This window comes from Rhinolophus ferrumequinum, chromosome 10 (genome assembly GCF_004115265.2).
Source record: "Rhinolophus ferrumequinum isolate MPI-CBG mRhiFer1 chromosome 10, mRhiFer1_v1.p, whole genome shotgun sequence".
NCBI classification, from domain to species: domain Eukaryota; kingdom Metazoa; phylum Chordata; class Mammalia; order Chiroptera; family Rhinolophidae; genus Rhinolophus; species Rhinolophus ferrumequinum.
This window is the reverse complement of record NC_046293.1, coordinates 48,062,560-48,087,874: the sequence shown is the minus strand read 5'-3', so window position 1 is coordinate 48,087,874 and position 25,315 is coordinate 48,062,560. Positions and strand designations below refer to the sequence as shown.

Below are 25,315 nucleotides of genomic sequence, written 5' to 3'. Positions count from 1 at the left end.
TTATTTCTGGTTTAACTGTTCAAAATAATTAATTTTGGAACAAAATATTTTCATAGAATATGAAAATCTGTGAGGGACCTTTTACAGCTGATTTGCCCAAGTGCTTTAGATCCACAGAGCTAGCTGTTGATTAAAGCCCAATTCTGCTTTCATTATACCAGTAGTTCTCAACTGGACAGGCAGGTCTTAATAGGTATTATCTCGATAACAGAGATCTTATCTCTCTTTATCATTGTATTCCACTTACCTAGCATATAGTTGGTGCTCAATACATATTTGAAAAAATTAAACAAATTTAAGGTATTATTACTCTGACATGATATAGACAGAAGAAAGTATTTCATCTTAGAAGAAAAAATTATTTTTCTATTTCCTGTTCCGGTGGAAAACTTAGTGAGTTTGTTATAGTTTAATTTTGATCTCTTCTAAAGAAACATTTGTAAAGTTATAATTTGTTACTCATTTTTTCAGAGACTGGCTTCATGTCCTATTGACCGAAAACCCTTTCAGGCAGTGTTTAAATTCAGTGCACTGGAAGGTTGTGTTAAGGTAAGGCTTATATTTTATTTTGCAACATGAACAGTATAAACTTCATTCTGTTTTGCTTTAAAAGATTTCTAGTTTGAGTAGATTTGTGAATTGTTTAACTTAGTTTTAATATGTGATTATCATTCCTTCCCAGTATGACAAGTCCAGACTTTTCTACAAGGATTCAGAACTTCTGAATCTTTTTTTTTCTTTGCCCGCTAAAGAGAACATATTCATGGTGGTCACCTTATGATTTTCCACAAAATGTGTTAGATCTCTGATGCTCTAAAAAAAGTTTCACATAAAGTCTTCATTATATAATATTTGAATTTTTAGAATATTTTTAATTTTAGGATGTCTGTATTTAAAAACATTTATTAATTGGCTAGTGTTTTGAATACATTTTTCTATTGAAAAAATGTTTGAAATGGAATTTTAGATTCAAAGACGCAATCCCTATATATCTAAGTCCAAAATATCTGAAGTGTGTTTTCGTAAAAAATATTATAATATTATTATTAAGCCAATAAAATTAAATGCAAAATGGTTCTTTGTCCTTAAATTCTGGTGCTTGAAAGAAAATGAGTTAAAATAGTTTTATTGTAATGCTTAATCCTAATCGGGTGCATGAGATGCACACACTAATAACATACGACGTTGATGTTAATTATTATGAACCATGATTATGATTTATAAGCATTTATTTTTGGCTTACAAATAACAGAAGAAAAAAGAAATAGGAACGTATTCCTGAGTTAATGAGTAAAAGGTGAAAAGAGAAAAGAAGAATAGTTAAGTAAAATGTATGAGAAAGACTTCTTGAGGTATCTCTAACAAGTCATGAATGATATATAGCAAAAGATGAGAATTTTCAGTATATACATATGTGATGCCATTGATGAGAAAAACAAACTGTAAGTCCATGACAACTTAGTTGCTGTCTATATGAGTAGGAAGGGATATGGAAGCAGTATACAACTGTTTAAACATTGGATGTTCTCATAATTTGTTTTGATATATTTTTAACAGATGAGTCTCGATGTACAGATAAGATTGCAATTCAAATAAAATGACACATGCAAAGTGATTTTGCTTATTGTAATTGTGTAACTTTGGGTATCTATGCAAATCAGTGTATATCTTGGAGAAAAGATATAAATGTGTATATTATAATCAAAATTAAAACATAACTTTTCTAAAAGACATGTTCTGTATTTTTCTAGACTGTATTATGTTGCTAAAGATTTCATTAGCATGAGCTAGTTTCCAAAGATATTTTCCTGTGAAATTTTGTTCTATTGCTTAGAACAAAAGGGTTTTATTTAATAGGGTTTGTACTTAAATTGAAAGTTTGGTGCACTGTTAATCTAATTTTTTCAAACTTAAAAGGTACTTCTTATATGTGATACTATCCATGTACTCTTAATATCGTTCTTTGATCTTTGTTTCTTTGAATCTTCACTTTATTACCCTTTTCCCTTTACAACTAAACTTGAATGAGACATCTGCACTTGCTTACTCCATTTTCTCAGTCAGTTCCCAGTCCCATTGAACATTCACTTCTATCATTTAGTTTTACTAAAACTGTCGTCAATAAGGGCCAGAATAATCCTCTGACTGGCCAGTCCCATGGTTTCTACATGTAATGCTGTCGAGTACCTTTTTTCCTTTGGCTTCTAGGACATACTTCTCTTATGGGTATGTATGTAAGTATGTGTGTATGTATGTATGTTTTACTTACCTGATCTTTTATAATCTTTGCCATCTCCCTGCCCTCCTTACCTTTTCTTAAATCATTAGGATGACTCAGAGGATCTTCCTTTTAATTCTCTGGGTATACTTTCCTCCTAAGTCTTCTCAAGCTTTTAGCACTACCTGTATTTGTATGGCTTCTAAAATTCTGTCACTAGGCTAGCCTAGATCTTTTTCCTTAGAACCAGACTTGTATTTCTACTTGTTGGGCATCTCCATCTATAATACCAAAGGAATCTAAACATTAACAAATCCAAAAATCATCTGGGAGTTTTCCATTTTTTTCTGTTTGCCCCATTTTGCTATTCTTCTCAATGTCTTAAATTTGTTCCTTCTTCATTCCTAACTCTTTGTAGGCCTTTATACTGTCATCTATCTAAGCTGGTTCTGCCAATAGAAATAATACTCAAGCTACTCTATAATTTAAATGTTTTAGTAGCCACATTAAAAGAGTAAAAGATACAGATAAAACAAATTTTTATAATTTAATCCAACATATCTATTATTTCAACATGTAGTATTTTTAAAGAATTATTATTGAAAGATTTTACTTTTGTTGTTGTTCTAAGTCTTTGAAATCTTGTGTATATTTTACATTTACAGTACATCTCAATTCAGACGAGCCACATTTCAGTTGCTCAATAGCCACATGTGGCGAGTGACTATTTTCTTAGACAGTGTAGATCTAGACCACGTATTATAACAGCTTTCTTCTGGTTTCCTGGCTTTTTATAGTCTCTCCTTAACTGTTTTATTCTTCATATCACTACCCAAGTTATCCTAAAAAACAAATTTGATCATCTCATTCACTTGCTTTAAAAACCTCACTTATTCTCTGATTCCTATACGAGCATTCTTGAACAATTATTTTCTTATTCAAGGCCCTTTATAATCTGGTCCTAATACTTGACGTCAACTTCATATCCTGCTAATCTTCCCCATCTGCATTGGCTTCCGTGTTGTTTCCTCAGAGATTTTTTTCCTTAAACAAATTCCTACTCATTCTTTAAGACCAACTCATAAATCATCTACTCATTAAAGTCTTCTGTAAACTTCTCAGTCATTACTGTATACACAGATCTGTGCTTATATCTCTGTTATGAGCACTTAATCTGTTTATGTGCCTGTCTCTCAGTATTTTGTTTCCCCAGAGTTTGTATTAAATTTATGTTTTGGCATGCTTGAATGAATAAGCGTATGTGTTTGGGCAACACTTTCATTGACAATTTTGTTTCTTTAATTTTTTGTCTTTTCAAGGAAAAAGTGATAAGTTATCATTTGTGATGCAGGATTATCACTCTAAATAGGTGATTTTACTTTTCTCATAGGTTCAAATAAAAAGACAATTGAGAGAAACAAAAGACAAGAAAAATGAAAACTCTTTAAGAAACAGCTCTCCTATCATGAAAATTCTAAAAGCTGCATGAGGTTAGTGATGAACTTTAGAAGTGGAAATGAAATGTGTAGAACCAGAAGGGAGCTAGTAAAAAAAAAAAAGAGTCCTTTTTTTTTAAATGATGCAGAATTAAAATGTATTTAATTACTTCTTTTAAAGCACATATTTGATAATTCAAGGACGGACAAGCTGAAATCTGAGAATGTAATTTGAGCCCTATCTTTGATTAATTGTTTAGTTTTAGTTTTTTTCTAATCTGTTTTAGATTGATACATTTTGTAAAATAAAAATGTTATAGCAGTGTAAAATTTCTATAAAATTTTCTGAATGCTTACTCATTTTTGTACATATCATAGACCTATAAAGGATGAGCAGTGGTACAGACTACAGCACTGCTCTAGTCTGTATGGACAAATAGTAGAAAGTAATCAATGATATAGCTCACCATTCTTCATGAGACAGTTATATTGAAACCACTTTTTATCCTTCTCATTTCATTTCTTTGTATTTTGCTGACACTTGCTACCTACTATAACAAATGTTTGTGTTTAATATTTTTTAAAGCGTGTTTGGATTTGTTTCTTTAACTGCTGTTAAAACATAATTGCCTAGAAATGCAGTGCTTAGTGCTTGAGTTTAATAGGTACTTAACATATTTTTTAACTAATTTGAATTAGTAATGTACTGGAACTTAATTTTTTATTAATACTTGAGATAAGTTATACTAACACATTTAAAATTTAAGTCCATTTTGATCTGAAATACATTTAGAGCTGTCCAAAAGTTGTATTAAGTCAACATATTGAATTCATAATGAAATCTGTAATTCATTAATACCTTTCATCAGAACACTAATTTCTTAAGAGAGTAAATTTATTTAGTTACCAAAATAGTTGACAATAGTCCCTGAGAGTTATTGAATCATGCTGCTAATTTATAACACTATAGCTCTTTAGAGCTTAACTTTTGGGAAGTTATAGACCTCTTTGAGAATCTGAAGAAAGCTGTAGACCCCTCTTTCCAGAAAAACATGTCATAAAACACATACTTACAGACAAAAATTTGTATGTGATTTTAAGGGATTCATAAAACATCTATAATAGCCCACCCATAAAACCCAAGTTAGCTGCATTAGAGCAAATTTTATTTACATTTTCTTTTAACTGTATCTTAGCTTTCATTCTTGCACTTATGTTTACGTAGTGGATAGTGGTACACTTTTCCCAGGCATAATGAAGAAATACCTTTTGCTGTCTTCATTCTTAATATAGTTCCTATCGCTGGCTGTGACAGTGTCATGCACATGTATTTTTGTGCTTTCTCAGAATTACCCCAGTTCTCTTGGGTCTTGCTAAGAGTGCAGTGGCCATCACTGTATGACTTACAACAGGGTCATCCAGTGGGTCTAACACAGCTAAGGTAGTCCATATGCTTAACTGCTTTTTCTCATGGATTTATGGTAGGGGGATGGTATACGAAAATAACATATAAAATGATAATTTGCTTTTGCCCACTAAGTTAGACTCTTAGTGATTTCTCCCAAGTCCATCAGCTATTGAATATGTATACTACATTCTTTCTACAGTCTTTTGGATGTTTCTAGCATTCCTCTCAATCTTAGGTTTGCTGCATATGCCTGGTCTCTGTAGCACTTTGACAGTATCCATTCAGTGTTGCCTCCCTTCTGAAGCAGTAAAACCCTGACCATCCTTTCTTTGTGAAACTTTCCACCAGTTCTAGAGAATGGGATTGCAGTGGTATTTTGTTTTCTTAGTGGTGAATACTGCATTGTAAGTCACTGGAGTGGGAAGGGGCAACTAGTCATGCTTTCTTTGCTAGAATTTAAAACTCAGTGCCTAATGGGTTTCATTTTGGTGGGAAGTGAATTGAAAGTAAATGAGAAAAATGACAATTTTCTCTTAATTATTTCACCTCTTTTTTGATATTTACAGAAGAAAAGTCATAAGAGAAGAGCTACTAAGTGCAAAGCTTTATGACTTGAAGATGCATAGTAAGTGGCTTTTTACTTTTGTTTTCTACCTTTTTCTGTTTGTTTCTTACTTTAATGCTTGTGCCAAAGTTCTTACTAGTAACATTTTGGTTTCGAAAAACACTAGTGCAGAGAACTCTGCTGAGCTCTGTACATTGTGCTCAATCCTACATAAACTGCTTTCATAGAGTCATTTATGTTATTCCTTGCCTTTTTTGCTTTTATGCCAAGCTTGGAGGAAGGGAAGAGGAGGGAGGAAGGGGGGAAGAAGGGAGGGAGGGAGGGAAAGGAAAAGAAGAAAAGGGTATTTTTCAATTACTTAGTGGTTAGCAATCTACATTGTGGTCTTACTCCATTCATTAGTGCAGAAGTCCTTAGGGGAGATGGGATAAATTACCTTGTGGGCCAGTAACTGGAAGCAGTAGCCAGGGAAGTCTATGACAGTGAGAAGTTAATTCACAGTTCCCAGAGGAAGTTGTGGTTTGGCCTCTAGCCACACTTCTAATTTGAAACTTTGGAAATAAAGCACCTCTTACGTATTTATCTACATGAGCAGTTAAATATTCCTGTCTTCTGTTCTTATCTAGTACATAGTTCTCCAATACAGGAAAGGTTTATGGCAGGGCCTGAGAAAAATGGTAGAGGAGTGCTTTGTGACTCCTCCTTGGAGCTCAGGCTGTTTATTCTATTCTAAAGAACAACTGAGTGTGAACTATTTGTAAACAAGAAGGGGAGCATTTAATTTCCAGGCTAGGTTACAATTAATTTTTCTTTATAGATAGAATTAATGAGTTCATTGTTCTTAAAAGTAAATGATAATCAACTTCTTTTTTTATACATTATGAATACAAAGTTTGGTTGTCGTTATGTTTTTTTCTGATTGGACTTAACATGATCTCTCAGGTTTATAGATCCCCAGATTTACAGATTAATAAATGTGCTGTCTTTGATAATTTGCTATTAAAGTGAAATTGCACTAAAAGGACTTAGTGGTTAGATCAGCACTTTGCTTTTCTTTAAAGAATCTTAAATATCAAACTTCTTTGTTTCTCTATGTCATTGCTGTACATTAGCATCCCTTTTTTATGGTTAGACTTTGCAGGTAACTGTAGGATCTGATATAAAATTTACTGCTAAAGGAGATTAAATGATGTTATAGATTTTCTTTACATAATTTGGCCTGCTCTCACTATGTTAATCTTAGTTTTAAAGCTATTGTAATTTTCTTTAAGTATATGTCTCTTGCCCAGACTTATTTTTAGAGAGAAAAACAGGCAAAGCTGAAACCTAAATTGCTTCAGCGTAGGGAAGACCATTTATAAGAATCTGTGAATTATTTGGATTTGAGAATTTGTTTTACTATTCAGAATATGAAATAACAGGTTTGTGGTGGATATCCTAAGTTAATTTAATATTGAATAGCTAATTTAAATTATAGTTCTTAAAAAATTTTTTCTACAAGATGGTTAACATTGTCGAAGGCCTGTAACCTACTCTTACTGTGGTATCTACTTAAAGGAAGATGCCCGAAGTCATTTGTTTGGTTTAGGGCAGAAATACTCATTGTACTTTAGGAGTGGGTGATACAGAGTACTAATACCTAGGTAATTGTGTAAAAATGTCTTAACTGAATGAGTTTGGATTTGAGGGGTACTGGGTACTTACTGATTACCCATTTTACGATGTTGCTTTTACTTGAGGAGTTTAATACGTTCTAACATGGTCAGTTTTTTTGTTGTTGTTTTTTTCCTGCATTGAAATAGATTATATGCCTGGTGAAATAGTTAGCTTGTATTTACGTATCATGTTTAATGAAAATTACTCAGGTTTAAATAACATAAAAACTAATTGGTCTGTTTTGGAGGATGCTAGGAAGTTAACTCATTTTGAAAACCAGTACATTTATGAAAGGAAAGATCCAAACATCTATCTAGCCTTTCCTAAATAAACTAGACATCAGGATAATTGAACAGGTAAAAAAAGGAAAGTTAAAATTTTTAGAAGTATTTCAGCAAATAATTGAAGATGGAATTATAGAATTTGAACATCAGCATTTTGTAAACTAATGAATTAATAGATCTAGGAAGTGATCAGCATCACAAAAGGAGAGACAACCAACCATTAAACACACCCTTGTGAAAGTAAATAACAAATATGCAGTAGTGTCACCAAAAAAAAAAACATACACACACACACAAAAAAAAACCTGCACCTGATTAAGAAATCTCACTACTGATTTACAAGATATACATGCTCTATGTAAGTGATAAGGGTATGCAATCAGCAAAATTTAGACCACAGAGAAATGACATGGTTTCTTTAGTCAAAAAATTCCAAGGAGTTTAAAAGGGGTGGAGAACCTGTAGATTAAAAGAGACATTCAACCAATCACAATGTATGACCTTATTTGGATTCATATTCTAGCATGTACAAAGGAAGTTAAAAAAAATGTAACTTTATGGACAATTGGGGAAAATGGAACATTAGGTATTTGATATAAGTAATTATTGGGGTTTTGTAAATTTGTATTTGATATTAAGTAATTATTGGGGGTTTTAAATTTGTTTTTTACTTGTGATAATGATGTTAAGGATTTTTTTTCCAGCGAGCATTTATCTTTTATAGTAGTTATACACTGAAATATTTATTTATGCATTAAATGACATGATATCCAGAATCTGTTTCAAAATGATCTTGAGAAAGTAGTAAATTAACATTGGACATGAATTAATAATTGTGGAGATTGGGATATGGGTATATGGGGTTTCATTATGCTATTCTTTCTACTTTTATATTTAAAATTTTCTGTAATTAAATGTACTGTGAGAATTTAATTGGCCATTTTCCCTCCATAGTGGTACATAATATAATTCAAGGTCTTACAGTTAACTATAAGTACAGTATAGCATATTGTTTTGTGTATAGCATATTTGTTTTTTCTAGTTAAAGTTTCTTATGGGTAGTAATTGTGTTTTCTTGTGGCATTTTTTCATGTTTCATACAAAGTGGTAATGGTTATTAAATACTTATTTTTTTATTGAGTTTGGCTAGAATTCCCTGATAATAAAAGGTAACTGACCAATCGATGTAACAAACAGGAAACTAAGATTTGGAAAACATAATGAAAACATAGGTGACAATGATACCACCAATTCCAAAAAAGTAATTTCCTCTCGTGAAAGAGACAAAGGATTATTAGAAAGTAAAAATGGCTAAATGTTAATATTAATTAAACCTACTCTATAGGTGTCTTTTTTTTTTGTATTTTATGGAATGTTCAAAATTGTTCATAATTATAAACTTTAAAACAATTTTAAAAGGCTAAATATCTTGACCCATATTGCAGAGCTAACAATTAGAGCAGCCAGATTTGATCCAGTTTTCTGACTGCATATCCAGTGCCTCTCCCACTACAGCATGATATTGTTGCCGTTATCCATGCTAAGCTTCTTTCTCACTTGGTGGTCGTCTGTGACCTTTGTGGCAGTAAACTCAAATTACTGCCTTATTCTGATGGCTCTTGTGTAGGTGTACTTTTGAGCTGAAAAATAATTCTTAACATAAAATTTACTGTTTTTGATAGCATAATGTCTACTCCCTACTTACTAGACCAATAAACCTTGATTATTTTGCCTTACCATTTATAAATGTGATAGATACCAGTCTTTTTTTTTTTTTTCAGGCTGAAGTTCATAAACTGTAGGTATTATTAAGTATTAAAGGTTTAAGAATTTTAACCTTTAATTTTCACATTTCTTATGAAATTTCTTAGGTATTATTAACAAATGGCCTCATTAGAAGACTAAGAGAACTTGTAAATGTTACTTATAATTGTCTCAAAGATTTGGGACAGTAATGAACCTGTCATACAAGAGAGATGCAACCTTGGACCCTTAAATGTAGGCATTTGATGACTGAGCGAGACATAAGAGAAAGTTAAAGTGAAGGTAGAGTTAGTGGGAAGTGTTGCAAATTTAAGTACATCTTTATTTACTCAATTACACTGAACAGGAACCACGATATTCTAAGGATAATTTAAATTTCTTTTTATAAAAGAATTTCTTGAGAAAATGTCCGTCTCTTTACCTAGAATTGCTTGGTGAGATTTTAGAACTCAGTTTTCGCTTCTTTAACTTCTTCAAGTTTTCTGAAGCAGGAAGGGGCTTTGAACATTTATTTGTGACTTTCTACCTGAAGTTAATTATCTTTATGTTACATGCAAACTAGTGAATAGAGCACATTACATTGTGAACTTCTTTTATCTGGAGCAGAAATTATTAGTATAACATTAGTTAAATCTTAGCAGGCATAGTAGACAATTTTATTGGAAGTAGGTTCCTTGGATTTTGTACTGGTTTTTCCATTAAACGATCTGTGACTCTAGGAAAATGATATAAACTGTTTAACGTAGTTTTTTCATTCATTGAAGATGGTGTTGCCTCACTAGAAGTGTTATAAAAGGTTAACATACTTTTTGGCAAATTGGTTAAGGAAATATCACTTTCATTCTTCAGTCATACTAGATAAAATGAATTATAGGGCTTTTAAAATTGTAACCTCCTTTATGTACTTTGTTCTTGGAATGAATATTAATCTTTAGTTTGGGTTAATAGTTTATAATTGATATAGTTTATGAAAAGTATCCCCTTTTCAGGTATTTCTTAATGGAGTACTTCTTTAAGTGTATGCTAGATCCATTTAATTGTAGCTTTATTAACTGGAATCAATTAATCAAACTTTAATTGGGTGCCTGCCAAGCACTCGGTTCTAAGCTCTGAGCTTTTGTTATACTGGTTTATATTGTAGAAAAACAAACTACAAATATCTTTTGGGATTAGTGTATCATGAAACATGTTTGAGATATGCTGAATTCAAACAAATAAGACACACTTTCAGTGAAGCATAGCAGATTAAGCACCTGTTTAATTCTCTAATCCCTCCCAGAACCTTATTAAAATGACAATAAAGGAATGAAAAGAAAATTTTAAGAGAACCAGAGAGAAGAGACAGCAGATAAGAGATGTCCACAAAATAAAAGCTTGAAAGTGATTGTATTACAAGTTGAACGGTAAACTATCTTAGCAGAAAGCTGAAACCTAAACCTTTCATGGGGAAAAGTTAAGAATCAAATCAGTTCATGTACCATAGAACCTTAGACAGTCTTGGGTCTCGAGGACCCCATTATCTCTGAAGGTAGGGATATGGGGTGGTGCCAAAAAAGAATTGATTGAAAAATTTTTAAGGAGCAGTTTATCTTGCATATTCCTGGCCGAACAAGGTAGGGGAAGGAGTCTGTCCAGACAAAGACGAGGCATACTCTCTAGAGTGAATGGTTGAACCAGATTAAAGTCTAGCATAAATGAGTAGAGGAAACAGCAAAGAGACGGAAATTAAGTCAAATATTGAGGCCTCTAATTCTCTACCTGTGGTCATTTTTCAAAGCACTGGCAGTCTTGCTTGCTCCCAAAGTGGGAGATAGGCATCTTCTGAGATACTGTCTTATCTAAGAGCAAAGACTTAGAGACACATTTGGGAGGCTCTGGATGCAATAGCTGGATCACCGTATCGTGAAACCAGTTAGTTGAAAGGCTGTGACCACCCATCCACACCATTTTCAATCAGTATTTTAGTGTCCCACAAACAATCCTGGATCAGCAGATATTTCAGGGAAACCTTGGTCCAATATAATAGAGCTCAAAACAAAGACAAAAGGAGCCTGACAGAACAAACCTAGTGCTGGGAAACAGACCAACGTAAAAATTAATATCCTCAGAGATAGGAGAAGGGATATTTCAATGAAACAAAACTCAAAAAACTTTCGGAAATGAAAAATCTTATAGCAGAAATTTAAAAAATTCAACAGGAGAAGACAATAAACTGAGAAATCTCAGAGTAGGACAAAAAGTCAAAGAGATGATAGGATATTAGTCCACGGGGTTCAGTAATGAAAAATAAAATTTCAAAAAGGAAAAAAAGCAAATGGCAGAAAGTTATCAAGAAAAGTACTACAAAGGAAAATTTCCCAGAATAGTAGGGTGTGAGTATCCAGATAAAGAAGTAACCTAACACCTAGTAAATGAGAAAGAACTACACTAAGTGTTTCATAAAATTCTAGAACTCGGCAGATAACAATATCCTAAGAGCTTCTAGAAGGGAAAACAGACCATGTGTGAAAGAATGTTATCAACAGATGGAACAGTGGAGCAATGCCGTGAAAATTTGGGGGAACATAATTACTAACCTAGAAAATTCTGTATTTTGCCAAACTGTCAATTGAGTGTTAGGGCAGAATAAAGACATTCTCAAACATACAAGCTGAAAAATTCATTCTCCTGTACTTTTTCTCAGACTTCTGCTAGAGGATGTGTATGCTTCATTAAATGAGAACAATGTGTGATTCAGAAAATAAGTTTCAACCCAGGGAAAAGATAACGGATTATAGAGGACAGTCCCAGAATGACAGTTGAACAGCAGCTTTTAGAGAGTTACTAGTTCAGATTGGACCAGGACAAAGGAAGAGTATTTCCAAGAGAGGGAGGAACAGACTTGAAGTATGAGTTGATGTGTTTGTGTGTATTAAGACGAGATTTATACTTTTGTAGAGTTAGCTAAATTAATGATAGGTAATACAGGAAAACAAGGAAAAGAGAAAACAAAGCAGTTGTTAACCCTAGGAAAAGCAAGAAATTGTATAAGAAATCAGAATTCAGTACATGGCTCAGCTGTGAATAATGTTTATATGTAGTTATAATGTAATACTGCATATATCAAATGTTGATAAATCAAAAAGACTATAGGGTGGAGGCAGCAAAGGAGATAGGTAGGGCAGTGGTATAAAAGTCTCTATCTTCTATAGTAAAAAAAAAATAGAAAAAAATCGGAAACCAAAAAAATCAAGGTAGTATATATAGTATAAGCATGTGATGTAGAAATAAAGAGGTTCATATTAGAAGCAGCAGCTAAAGGATTTGATGAGTGATTTTGGGGATCCAAAACCAAGAGTAGAGACTTCTGTAGTTCTTCTTTATAAGCCTCGACATGCTGTTTGACTTCTGCAAGTATGTGCATGCATTACTTTGATAAATATTAAATGAAAAGGCGTATCACTGCTGTCCAAAGTAGATAGATTAGTAGGGTGGATTTCTGAAATGGTCTCTAGGAAACCAAAATTTAGACAAATCCATCAGTATTGAGCACTTCTAAGATTGTTATTGGAGCTAATCAGTAATTACCTGAGAATTACCGTGAAATATGTGAAATAGCTTTTGGACTGGATTTTCACACTTAGCATTGGCCAGAAAACTAACAGTTCTTCCAATAGAGAGCATTTTGTCAAATGGTGGCTTCCTGAGATAGGCTTCCAAGTGAAAGAGTGCTATGTAAACAGTACCTACTCATTAAGTATTGAGTGAATGAAACCTGAAGGAAAACAATTCTGCACCCTCAGGGTATAAAAGACACTGTATAGTTACAACACAGCAATTCATTGTCTAGCTAAGGAAGTAGTTGTTTCTAAGAAAGTGGCTGGGTACCTATCACATTTTTATTTCTGGCTTCTTTGAGCAATTTTAAAAACCTGTATCATCTTTTAAATATACATCAAAGGGTAGGAAAATAAGTTCCTGGAACTCAGCCATCATTCCTGTCCCCAATGTTGAAATTACGTTTGTTAACAACAGTTCTGGGTGGTACATGTGTGAAGGATGGATAATAGCACCAATCCACAGCTGTTGTATGGTAACTTAAAAGGAAATTGGTATGCTATTAAGTAGAAAGTAGGCTATTACCAGTGGACTGACAGAAGAAACCCCAAATACATATGGTCTTGCAATAGCAGGAAACAGGCCTCCTAGTTAAAGTGATTGATTTTGAACAGTCAGGCCCTTTATGAGGCAAGCAAGGATGAAGACTGAAAGAGATCCGCTGCCATTTACACTGTATACTTTTTTGAGAATTCTAAGGAGAGAGCATTGACAGTACCAGCTGCAGTTTATTGCGGACAAGTGCATTAACGGGTATAGATGACTAATAACATAGGCTTGATGGTAAAGAAAAACTAAGAGCAGTAATCTATAAAGATGCTAACACAATTTTTGTGGTAAGCAGAAACTACCCTTTATCTTACTTAACCTGGAAGTACATATCCATAGAAATAAATTTCCAGATGAGATAGGTAAAGCCAAAAAATGAGTCATAAGCAATGCAGCCAAAAACGTGGCTTTAACAGAAAGCTGTTTTAATCAACATTTCTACTTTTCCTAATTCTAATTATAAAGTTTGGGGAGGAAGGAGGGTACTTACTTGAAGTTGGTGCCAGTGGTTAAATGGTAATTTATAGGGCCGGCCCCGTGGCTCAGGTGGTTGGAGCTCCGCGCTCCTAATGCCAAAGGCTGCGGATTCGATTCCCACATGGGCCAGTGGGCTCTCAACCACAAGATTGCTGGTTCAACTCCTGGACTCTCGCAAGGGATGGTGCAACTAAGATTGAACACGGCACCTTGAGCTGAGCTGCCGCTGAGCTCCAGATGGCTCAGTTGGTTGGAGCGCATCCTCTCAACCATAAGGTTGCTGGTTTGACTCCCACAAGGGATGGTGGGCTGTGCCGCCTGCAACTAACAACGGCAGCTGGACCTCAGCTGCGCCCTCCACATATTTCTACATATTTTAACTTTCTTTTGTCAGTATATCAGTGTTAATACTTGGTTTTACAGCCTTATAAAAATTAAGACAAGGTAATCAAGTCTTTTTGTGTCTTTGTACAGGAAATTCTAAATACAGTGAAATGGGAGGAAAGAAAAATGCAACAATAAAGATAAAGGTTTGTTGAACACTTTTTCTTAGATAACACTTTATGGTTGTTTAGTACATAACTAGTGCCTCAGGTATATCAAAATATTTAAATATAACTGTTACCAACTATTATGGAGGGGTTTTTTGTTTGCTGTTTCATTAATAACCTCTTTTTACTTTTCTAGCCTCAAAGATCAAATCAGTGTACAAGTCAGTGCTTCAGAAATCTTTTCTCCAATATGTTTTCTTCTAGTCACACTGGAGAATCTTCTTTTACCTGTAGAGCTTACTGGTTAGTATTTTCTACTTTTAATTTATACTTTTTATACTTGATGTTTTAGTTGTAATTAACTTTTGGTAGAAATTTAAACTCAGGCTCAACAAACATTGTGAAAGCCCACTTTGTTTTTGTTTTCTTGGAAAATAGCAAAATGAAAACCTGTTGTTTTGTGACTCTCCGTTGTGCAATGATTACCTGCACTAGTGGGCTTTGTTTTCATTAATAGTAAATTAAGTTGTTCTACACAGGCTTCTTATGTGATAGAGAAGTAGGCTACTTGTTAAATTGTTCTTAATAAAGCAGAACCCTTTCAGAATATATCCAGTCATCTTTGAACCATAGTGACTGGCAGGTAGATAGGTAGATATATAAGGTCTGACAATTAAGTTCGCGAACTTGTTGCAATGATGTTGCTAACCTTTTTTGATATCAGAGGGATTATTCATTATGAATTTGTACCAACTAGACAAACAGTTAACCAAGTTTACTATTTGGAAGTGCTGAAAAGGCTGCGTGAAAAGTTAGATGACCTGAACTTTTCACCATCAATTCATGGCTCTTACATCACAACAGTGCACCAGCTCACACGGCACTATCTGTGAGGGAGTTTTTAGCTAGTAAACAAATAACTGTATTGGAACACCTTCCCCACTCACCTGATCTGGCGCCCAATGACTTCTTTCTTTACCTGAAGATAAATTATTGAGAGGAAGACATTTTGATGACATTCAGACATCAAGGGTAATACGACAGACAGCTCTGATGGCCATTCCAGAAAAAGAGTTCCAAATTGCTTTGAACGGTGGACTAGGCGCTAGTGTTGGTGGGTAGCTTCCCAAGGGGAGGACTTCGAAGGTGACCATAGTGATACTCAGCAATGAGGTATGTAGCACTTTTTCTAGGATGAGTTTGCGAACTTAATAGTCAGACCACGTATGAGGAATTTGAAGACTAAATTGGAGTTCTAAAATCACAGTTTGTTGAACTAAGAGACAGATTAAGATTGTGTGATTTAAGTTTGGCAAGTCATCAAAGGAAACAATTATATCTGAATAGCCTTTTGAAAAGCTGAACTATATCCATTTTTTTGTTATAGTAACCATACCTTCCTTTATTTTCTTCTTTTGTCCTCCGATTAGTTTCAGGAGGAAACTATTGCACCTACAGTTTCTGCCAGCACTGCTTGCTGCAGCTTTGGTTTATGGGATAGAAATAGTGTTGCTTTTTTTCTTCCAATAATAAGAATGTTAATCTCAAATTGACTTTTTATAAAAATTTTACTTATATTAGGAATGAGTTTGTTTTCAAAGGGCTTAAATAGGAAAAGATTCTTTTAAATGCCATTTATAATGCTAGGTATGAAACGTCTGCTATATATCATGTAATCCAATTGTTACTCCAAACTTAAATTTTGGGGATTCTGATGAAGGTCTAAAATCTGTCTTTTAGTACAGAATTTATAGAAGTCAATGAAGTCAGTGCATTGATTAGGCAGAAGAGACAGGAACTGGAATTGTCATGGTTTCCTGATACATTACCTGGAATTGGAAGGTAAAAAAAAAGTTTACTAAAGTGTTTAAATGCTAACACGAGTGCAAGATAGTATTAATATATAAGTACAAAGGTATTTTGTTCAATATCTATGTTTCTGAGGAAGTTTTGTACAAATTAAATTGGTGTTTCAAATGCCTAACGAAGATTGCTATTTAAAAAACACCTGAAAAGTAAAGAATTTTTTATTTGTTTAGTAAATGTAGGTATGTAATTCATTTAAAAGAGAGAGCACCTAAAAAAATAAAAATGAAAATGAAAAAACACCTAAGAGAGTCATTATTAATAATAGCATTCAGATCTGTCATCCTTCCTCTACTCTTTTTCCCCATTCCAATCTTACCTGTGTGCAGTTAGATGAATTACTGCCTTTATGATATTTCCCCTCTCAAAAATGTTCTCTTAAATAACTATTTGATCAGATCCCTACTCTGCCCTAGCATTCATGATTTTCTGTAAGGTAGTCCTTTCTTAGTTTAAGTCCTGAAGCTACTGGCACATTGCTAGGGACATGATATGTACTTAAATCAAGCGCCAATGCAAAACATCGATCAAGGTCTTTGCCTGAATATTCATTCCTGCAACTTCTTGTAACTTTATATATAATTACTGTAATAAAGTTCTGCATAGGGCCCTTCTCCTTGTAGGAATGACAGTAGAACACAAATAGAAGTAAAATTAGGAAGTCCATATATGTATAATATGGAACCTTTTTGTAGAGTTATATATAATTTTGTACATGTATAACATGCACACTGTTTTTCAAGCTTTTCCACCCCTACTGCAGAATCTCACCTTATATTAAGTAATATAGTCAAGCTGAGAATAGATTGGGTTTGGATGCAGAAACTTTGGGGTATTAGCAGGTCTGTACGGCCACTGGAAACTTTGAAGAGTTATCATTTTTAGATGGAGGGGTTTTAAAGTATAGTAATAGAAATCAGGTTTTTTTAAATGTATATGTTTTGATGTTTGGGGCCTTGACATATGCTATAAAACAAAGAAATTAACAAAAACTGTGATATCTATGTTATACTTCAGAATTCAAGTACTATAGTTCTATTTCTATTATTAAGTTCTTATTCATGGACTGATTTTCCTTTGACCTCACTAATTTCTTTAAAACCTTGATTAATTTGACTAAATTATCTCTTAGCTTGCCTGGAAAGGCATGGGGTTTCAAGGGGCATGAAGGTTTATGTGGTAGAAGGGTTCTAATTCTCTATTGGGGTTGTGGTTACACAGATACATAGGATTTTTTCTTTTTTTTAGAATGGCAAAAAGAATAAAAGCTAAAAAAATTCTTGACAAAATAAATTATTTAAAAGAGAAACAACTGTTAAATATTTAAGTTGCCTTTGACCTCCCTTTGCCTTTAATTTATCAGAAAAACATGCTTTTAAAGGTTTTTTTTTTTTCTTTGCACCCATTGGTAGCCATTCTCGAACAATGAGTAACCTTGAATTTACATTTTTAGCTCTTTGGGAAAAAAATAATTTAAGCATACTGTATTTTAATGTTGCTAACCTGATTTGGAAAATTAATGATTTTAAATTGCTGGTTTAATTTTTTTAAACCAGTTAAGCAAAAATGTCTTTATTTTGTTTTGAATTTTCAGAAATGGTTTTATACCCTGGAATATTGAAACAGAAGTCCTTCCTCTCATCTCTTCTGTGTTGCCAAGAACTATTTTTCCAACAAGTACCATATCTTTAGAAAATTTTGGTAAAGTTTATGAAATGTTTTTCTAGTTTTTAAAAATTATGAGCTTCCAATCTCATAAAAAGTGAGTGTTGGTGACTTAGAAAAGCTATAAAATATGATATAAACAGTAATTCCTAAATATTTCTGTAATATTTGGACAGTGACTTGACTTTAAAATTGTTCCAACTAGAAAATCCCTTTTACTTTAAGAAATTACAACTTCAAGTCTTCAAGGAACTGATTAGATCTTTAGAAGTAACATCTCCTGTTAATTGTGAACAAATAGTTTGAGTCCTTATCTGTTTGTGGATAACTTATTTTCTCTTGCTTTGTGCCTAGGTAATACAAATTCATAAAGCAATGGCAGTTATCAGACAAAACATATTTTCTTTAGTTTGTTTTTTTCCTACAAAATTGCCTACATGGATTCAAATCTTGCAGCAACTGATTTCAGTAGCATTAAAAGAAGCTGATAAATACCTGCTATTACTCAGATGTTAGTAGCTATGCATTTGTTCATAATTTGATTCATAAATGTATTTTGTTTCACTGTTATACCTATTTTATGCTAAAGTAATCTGAAGCCAAACTATTATCATTTATTGAAACGTACTTACTTTTCACTTTTTTAACAAATACATTATTAGGTGCTTCTTGCAAGGGATATGCGTTAGCACATGCTCAAGAAGGAGACGAGAAGAAGCAAACTTCTGGTACATCAAACACCAGAGGATCAAGACGAAAACCTGCAGCAACAACTCCTACACGGAGATCTACGCGTAACACAAGAGCTGAAACAGTCAGTCAGTCTCAGAGATCTCCAGTATCAAATAATTCTGGGTGTGATGCCCCAGATAACAGTAATCCATCTGTAAGTGTTTCCTCTTCAGCTGAGTCAGAAAAGCAAACAAGACAGGCTCCAAAACGGAAGTCTGTAAGAAGAGGAAGAAAACCACCTTTACTGAAAAAGAAACTTCGGAGCTCTGTACCTCCTCCTGAAAAATCATCTTCCAGTGATTCAGTAGATGAAGAAACAGCAGAATCTGACACACCAGCTATGTTAGAGAAAGAGCACCAATCAGATGCAGAAAGTAGTAACACTTGTACTATGCCGACAAATGTAGAAAATGAGTCTGCTAATGGCTTGAGAAGTTGCAGTGAGCAAATAGAAGAAAGTGAGGAACACACTGAGAACCATGATACAGAGGAAAGAGTGGACTCTTCATATTCTGAACCTTGTACCCAAGGTCCTCCTGTGCTAGTTGGAGAGGAGGAAGAAGTTCAGAAAGTTGAGGATACAGGTATAGAAGCTAACATTTTGTGTTTAGAAACTAGTGAGAGTTCTAAAAATATTTCTGAAAAAGGAGGTGATCCATTAGAAAACCAAGACCAAATATCTGGACCTTCAGAATCAGAGATAAAAGCAGATCTATGTACAGATCGTCCTCCAGGTGATTTTATTACATGTTCCGCATCTGAAATTGAAGTACACCAACCTATACCCAGCCTAAGTGAGTCACCTGAGGATGTAGAGTTAGTGGTTAATGAAGAAAAAGTTATAGTGGTTAATGAAGAAAAGGTTATAGAGAGTGCTATAGTGGAAATTATTGATCATGAAAATTCTACAGTAAAAACAGAAGAGCTTGTAGACAGCCCCAAATTAGAATCTTCTGAAGGTGGAATTATAGAAACAGTGGACAGAACATCTGTTGAGAGCTCAGAGGTTCAGTTACCTGGGCATGTTGAAACAGAAGGTGCAGAAATAATTGCAATGTGTGGTACTTCAGGGAATGAAAATTTCAATAATATTCAAGACTCTGAAAATAATTTATTAAAAACTAATCTTAACACCAAGTTAGGCAAATGTTTAGAAGAAAAGACTGAATCTGTGGTTGAACATCCCAGACCTACAGAATTGCCTAACACACACATTGAACAGATTCAGAAGCATTTTAATGAGGACAATAATGAAATGGAATGTGATTCATTTTGCAGTGGACAGAATGAATCTGGAATTGAACTGTCTGTAAATGCTGATGCTAAACAACTTAAAAATTCTGTGGAGCACAGCTCTCAAAATAATATGCCATCTTCTGGTCCTGCAAGTGAAAAGGTTGAAACTGTATCTCAACCATTTGAAAGCCCGATAGATGTGATAGATAAAGCCAAAAAGCCTCGTACTCGAAGATCTAGATTTCATTCCCCATCTACAACTTGGTCACCCAACAAAGATACCACACGAGAAAAGAAGCGGTCTCAGTCTCCATCTCCCAAAAGAGAAACTGAAAAAGAAAGAAAGTCTCGATCACCATCTCCCAAGAAAGAATCTGCAAGAGGACGGAGAAAATCTCGTTCTCAGTCCCCAAAAAAGGATATTGCAAGAGAAAGAAGGCGATCTCAGTCTCGATCTCCAAAGAAAGATAGCACTACTAGGGAAGGAAAAAAATCAGAATCACTCTCCCCAAAAAGAGACACTTCTAGAGAAAATAGAAGATCACAGTCAAGAGTGAAAGATTCCTCCCCAAGAGAAAAATCCAGTTCTGGGAGCAGAGAAAGAGAAAGTGATAGAGATGGACCACGGAGAGATAGAGATAGAGACAGAGAGAGAGATAGAGATAGAGATAGAGAAAGGAGAGCCAGAAGGTGGTCTAGGTCAAGATCTCGTTCGAGGTCACCATCAAGATCTAGAACAAAAAGTAAGAGTTCATCATTTGGTAGAAATGACAGAGACAGTTACTCTCCTCGGTGGAAGGAAAGATGGGCAAATGATGGTTGGAGATGTCCACGAGGAAATGATCGTTACAGAAAGCATGACCCAGAGAAACAGAATGAAAATACAAGAAAAGAAAAAAATGACATAAGTCCAGATGCTGACTGTCCAAATTCTGCTGACAAACATAGAAATGACTGTCCCAATTGGGTAACAGAAAAAATAAATTCTGGTCCTGACCCAAGGACCAGAAATCCAGAAAAGTTAAAAGATTCTCACTGGGAAGAAAATAGAAATGAAAATTCAGGGAATTCTTGGAATAAAAACTTTGGTTCAGGTTGGATGTCTAACCGTGGTAGAGGTAATCGTGGCAGAGGCACTTACAGAGGTAGTTTTGCCTACACAGATCAAAATGAAAATCGGTGGCAAAACCAAAAAGCCCCCTCAGGGAATTCAAATGGTTCAGGGAATGAGTCTTTCAAGTTTGTGGAACAGCAACCCTATAAACGGAAAAGTGAGCAAGAGTTCTCATTTGATACACCTGCCGATAGATCAGGGTGGACATCTGCATCTAGTTGGGCTGTGAGAAAGACTCTGCCAGCAGATGTACAAAACTATTACTCACGACGAGGGAGAAATTCTTCAGGTTCACAGTCTGGATGGATGAGACAAGAAGAGGAAACAACTGAACAGGGTAACATATTCTGTTTATTAGTACTATTTTATTTAAGGAAAGAGATTATAAATTTAATACCTTATTTGCATGAATTGAAATGATAGTTTTATAATGTTAAATTCCAGTGGTTTATAGGCCACTTTGCATTATGTAAATACATATACACATATCCCTACCCTGACCCAAACCTTACCAAAGACTTCAATATTGAAGTACAGTTTGTTACAATAGAAAAATTTGGGATGTTTCTATGTAGGGTATCTTGTATTTCTTTTATTTCAGATGTGTGCACTTGAATTATTTTGATCACTGTTCTCATATAAATAAGTTACTCTTAACGAAAATTTAGCTTGGCTTTTCTCATTAAGAACATTGCAAGAAAAAAGCTGTTGAAGATTTAAAACCTGATTAACTTTACTTTTAATTAAGTAAATTTTGTATTTAGTTAACTAGTCAGTAAGTTTCTTGAGCTACTGATTCTTTGCTAATATTGATATTATCATGTCAACTTATTCTTAAAACTAATTTTAGTTGAATGTTTTCTTTTCATTGAAAACTAGCCCATATCATCTAGAAATGACAGGATTAATCTAAATAATTGGAGATTGGTTTAGGTGTTCTCAGTCTGTTAATTGCTATTTAATTTTACTATAACCAGTGGTTCTTTGCTTCTCTGTCTAAAGAAATTTATAACATGGTTTTTTTCACAAGCTTTTTTCTTTTGATAGATTCTAACCTAAAAGACCAAACAAATCAACAAGGTGATGGTTCTCAGCTACCTATAAATATGATGCAACCACAAATGAATGTAATGCAGCAACAAATGAATGCACAACACCAGCCTATGAATATCTTCCCATATCCCGTGGGTGTTCATGCCCCTCTGATGAACATCCAGCGCAGCCCATTTAATATTCATCCTCAGCTGCCCTTGCACCTGCATCCAGGAGTGCCTGTCATGCAGGTCGCGGCTCCTACCAGTGTGTCTCAGGGACTGCCGCCACCACCGCCCCCGCCCCCACCATCCCAGCAAGTCAGCTACACGGCTCCACAGCCAGATGGAAAACAGTTGCAGGTATGTTTTTGGCAAGTCAAGTTTAATCATCATAGCCACTGTAACATTCAGCTATGGGGCGGGGGAGAGGCTTCCTAGCATCCAAAACAATTGTTTATTTGATTAGGTTTGTGGTAAATTTTCAAAACTTCTCTTTCACATCCTTCCCAAACCTCCCAGCCCTCAGGTACGATCATGAATTGAATGCATATGTCACATTTAGGCTACATTTTGCTGTTACTGATACCCAAGTAAGTTTTGTCAGGTTAAGAAGACCAGATCATGAGCCAAACTAGAATGAAGTCATGGGTGCGTTAAATTTTTTCCCTAATTTATTGGATTTTTAGGGGGTGGGAACTTGTGATAAAATACGGTGATGAAGCTTATATTGTCTTGTTTGGACAAATACCAGGTAAAGCCGTTAATTATCCGTTACCATCTGTGTTTCATTTTCACGAATTTACCATGCTAAAAAGAAAGGTGCCTTTGAGGCATATAGAAAATTTGAATAATTTATAAACATTGTGTTGCTTATAGTTTTACGTCTACATTTCAGAAATTCTGTAATCCTGACAGCAAGATATAGTTGGAAGACCAGGGGAATGGGATTCCAGATATGGGATCTAATGTCTTTATCTGCTGTCAACTCACTGCAAGCCAGTGACTTCACTGCCTCATTTTCTCCCATCTTTAAGGGTGGGGGCACTTACTTTAATTTTCATGAAGAGCCTTGCAGGAAAGGTGCTATTCTTTAAATGCTGTTCTTGTTTTTAGTGTTGGTGTCAGAACATGACCCATATATAATTTAAAAGTCATACTGACGTTTTAAATAGGGCTCTGTTTAAGAATATTATTCATTTTTCTTCAGATTTCTTTAGATATAAATGACCTGAAATATGCCTTTTTCTTAAGTACTAAGGTTGAATTGCTTTGAGTTTTAAATGTTATTTCTAATACATGATTAAAAGACTTCTATTGAGTACAAGTAATTAATTAACTGATGATAACTCTTTAAAACAGGGCATTCCTAGTGCTTCTCATGTAAGTAATAACATGAGTACACCAGTCTTGCCTGCTCCGACAGCAGCCCCAGGAAATATGGGAACAGTTCAGGGACCAAGTTCTGGTAATACTCCGTCATCGAGTCACAGCAAAGCCTCTAATGCTGCTGTAAAATTGGCAGAAAGCAAAGTAAGTGTTACAGTGGAAGCCAGCGCAGATAGCTCGAAGACAGACAAGGCAAGTTCAAGGTTGACAGCAACCTACATAATTTTGTATATGATAAAATTGAAAAAATAACAGCTTTCTATTATATAAATGGTGAAGGGACTTTATTGATAGTCTTAAATTCTAATATTATTTGAAGGGTTCTATCTGGGTATATTGATGCCCAATGAGTTACTAGTAACATTTCATTTTTTTTAGAAATGTTTGATATGTATGTTAGTAAATAACTATTTTGTGTTTATGACACTTGAAGAGTTCCTTCTAATAATGTAAATGTGCAGTGTTTTCAGTTAGTTTTATATTTAAAAAAAAATTTTTTGAAAGTATGCAATTGGGCAAAATAATAATTATACATTTTCCTCTTATCAGAAATTGCAAATTCAAGAAAAAGCAGCACAGGAGGTAAAACTGGCCATTAAGCCATTTTACCAAAATAAAGATATCACCAAGGAAGAATATAAAGAGATTGTACGGAAAGCAGTAGATAAAGTAAGTTATAGCTTTAGTGGAGTTAACGTACGTATTGTTCTGAACCATCTCTATTTTAGTAAAGGGATACTTAAGTCTAATTAAAATAATAAGAGCCAGCTTCTTTTAATTCTTGTCAGCTTTTGTACCTTTGAACAAGTTCACTTGAGATATGAAATGGAAAAATGTCTAGTTATCTCTTTGGGGTTATTTGTTTTTTACAAAGCTTTCCATTTTGCTCCCTTTAACAAGAAAAAAAAATCCCCTCCTTTTTTCATAGGTTTGTCATAGTAAGAGTGGAGAAGTCAATTCTACTAAAGTGGCAAATCTGGTTAAAGCCTATGTAGACAAATACAAATATTCACGGAAGGGAAGCCAAAAGAAAACTCTGGAAGAACCTGTGTCTACTGAAAAAAACATAGGCTGAAATGGAGAGCACTCGGAAGGACAGTATATATAGCGATATCTGCAAAGTGCAATTTCAACATGTACCTTTAACTGAAAATCATACATAACTGTGATTGAAATTTGGTTTTGATAAAATTATTTTTTTTAACATAGGATATAATGTTTTGTTCTAAATAAATAATAGTTCTGCACTGCAACTTCTATATCCTTTCCTTTTCCCACCCCCAAAAACTAAAAGCAAATTCAAGGGAAAGTAAAGGGGTTAAAGGAATGTGCATTTTTACTAGGACTGTGTTATAGTGTGGATACTGGAAGATGTACAGCTTTTTGATTTGAACAATGGAGTGCATAAATTAGAAATTTCTAAGTGCGCTGGTTTTGGAAGAGATATATATATATATATATATAATACATTTATTCTGTCAGGCTAAAAATAAAGTATGATCTATATGATTTTCCCCTCTAATTCATAGGAAGTAATGTATTACCATGAAGAATATTTCTAATAACAGAACATACCAATTGCAGGGTTCCTAATCTGTATTTTTAAAGCACACATCTGAATAAATTGCTTCGATAGAAAACAAATTATCACCTGAGTAACATTCAGTGTTCAAAACTTTGGAACACTGTTCACCTATTGTGTCACCAAATAAAGGTTATGCTGCTTGTTTTTCTTTGTGCCTTTTTCCCTCCAATTGAGATGAAGCAGTTTGATTTGCTAGATTTAAAACTTTGGCAGTCTAAATTCTTTGTTGAATTTAGAAGACCAGTTTTGAAA

At 34.1% G+C, this 25,315-nt stretch overlaps 1 protein-coding gene across 1 annotated transcript in view; it reads left to right on the top strand.

The window, feature by feature from the left end:
* SCAF11 (SR-related CTD associated factor 11) overlaps window positions 1-24,731 on the top strand; it is a 62,228-nt gene extending 37,497 nt beyond the window's left edge. Inside the window, 13 exon segments of the mRNA XM_033116840.1 lie at window positions 472-549; window positions 3,609-3,657; window positions 3,660-3,708; window positions 5,629-5,687; window positions 14,429-14,484; window positions 14,642-14,748; window positions 16,186-16,287; window positions 17,906-18,012; window positions 18,639-21,395; window positions 22,106-22,452; window positions 23,452-23,670; window positions 24,028-24,147; window positions 24,407-24,731. Coding sequence (XP_032972731.1) covers window positions 472-549; window positions 3,609-3,657; window positions 3,660-3,708; window positions 5,629-5,687; window positions 14,429-14,484; window positions 14,642-14,748; window positions 16,186-16,287; window positions 17,906-18,012; window positions 18,639-21,395; window positions 22,106-22,452; window positions 23,452-23,670; window positions 24,028-24,147; window positions 24,407-24,553 — 4,197 coding nt within the window. The 3' untranslated portion in view covers window positions 24,554-24,731.
* Window positions 24,732-25,315: the final 584 nt, after the last annotated feature.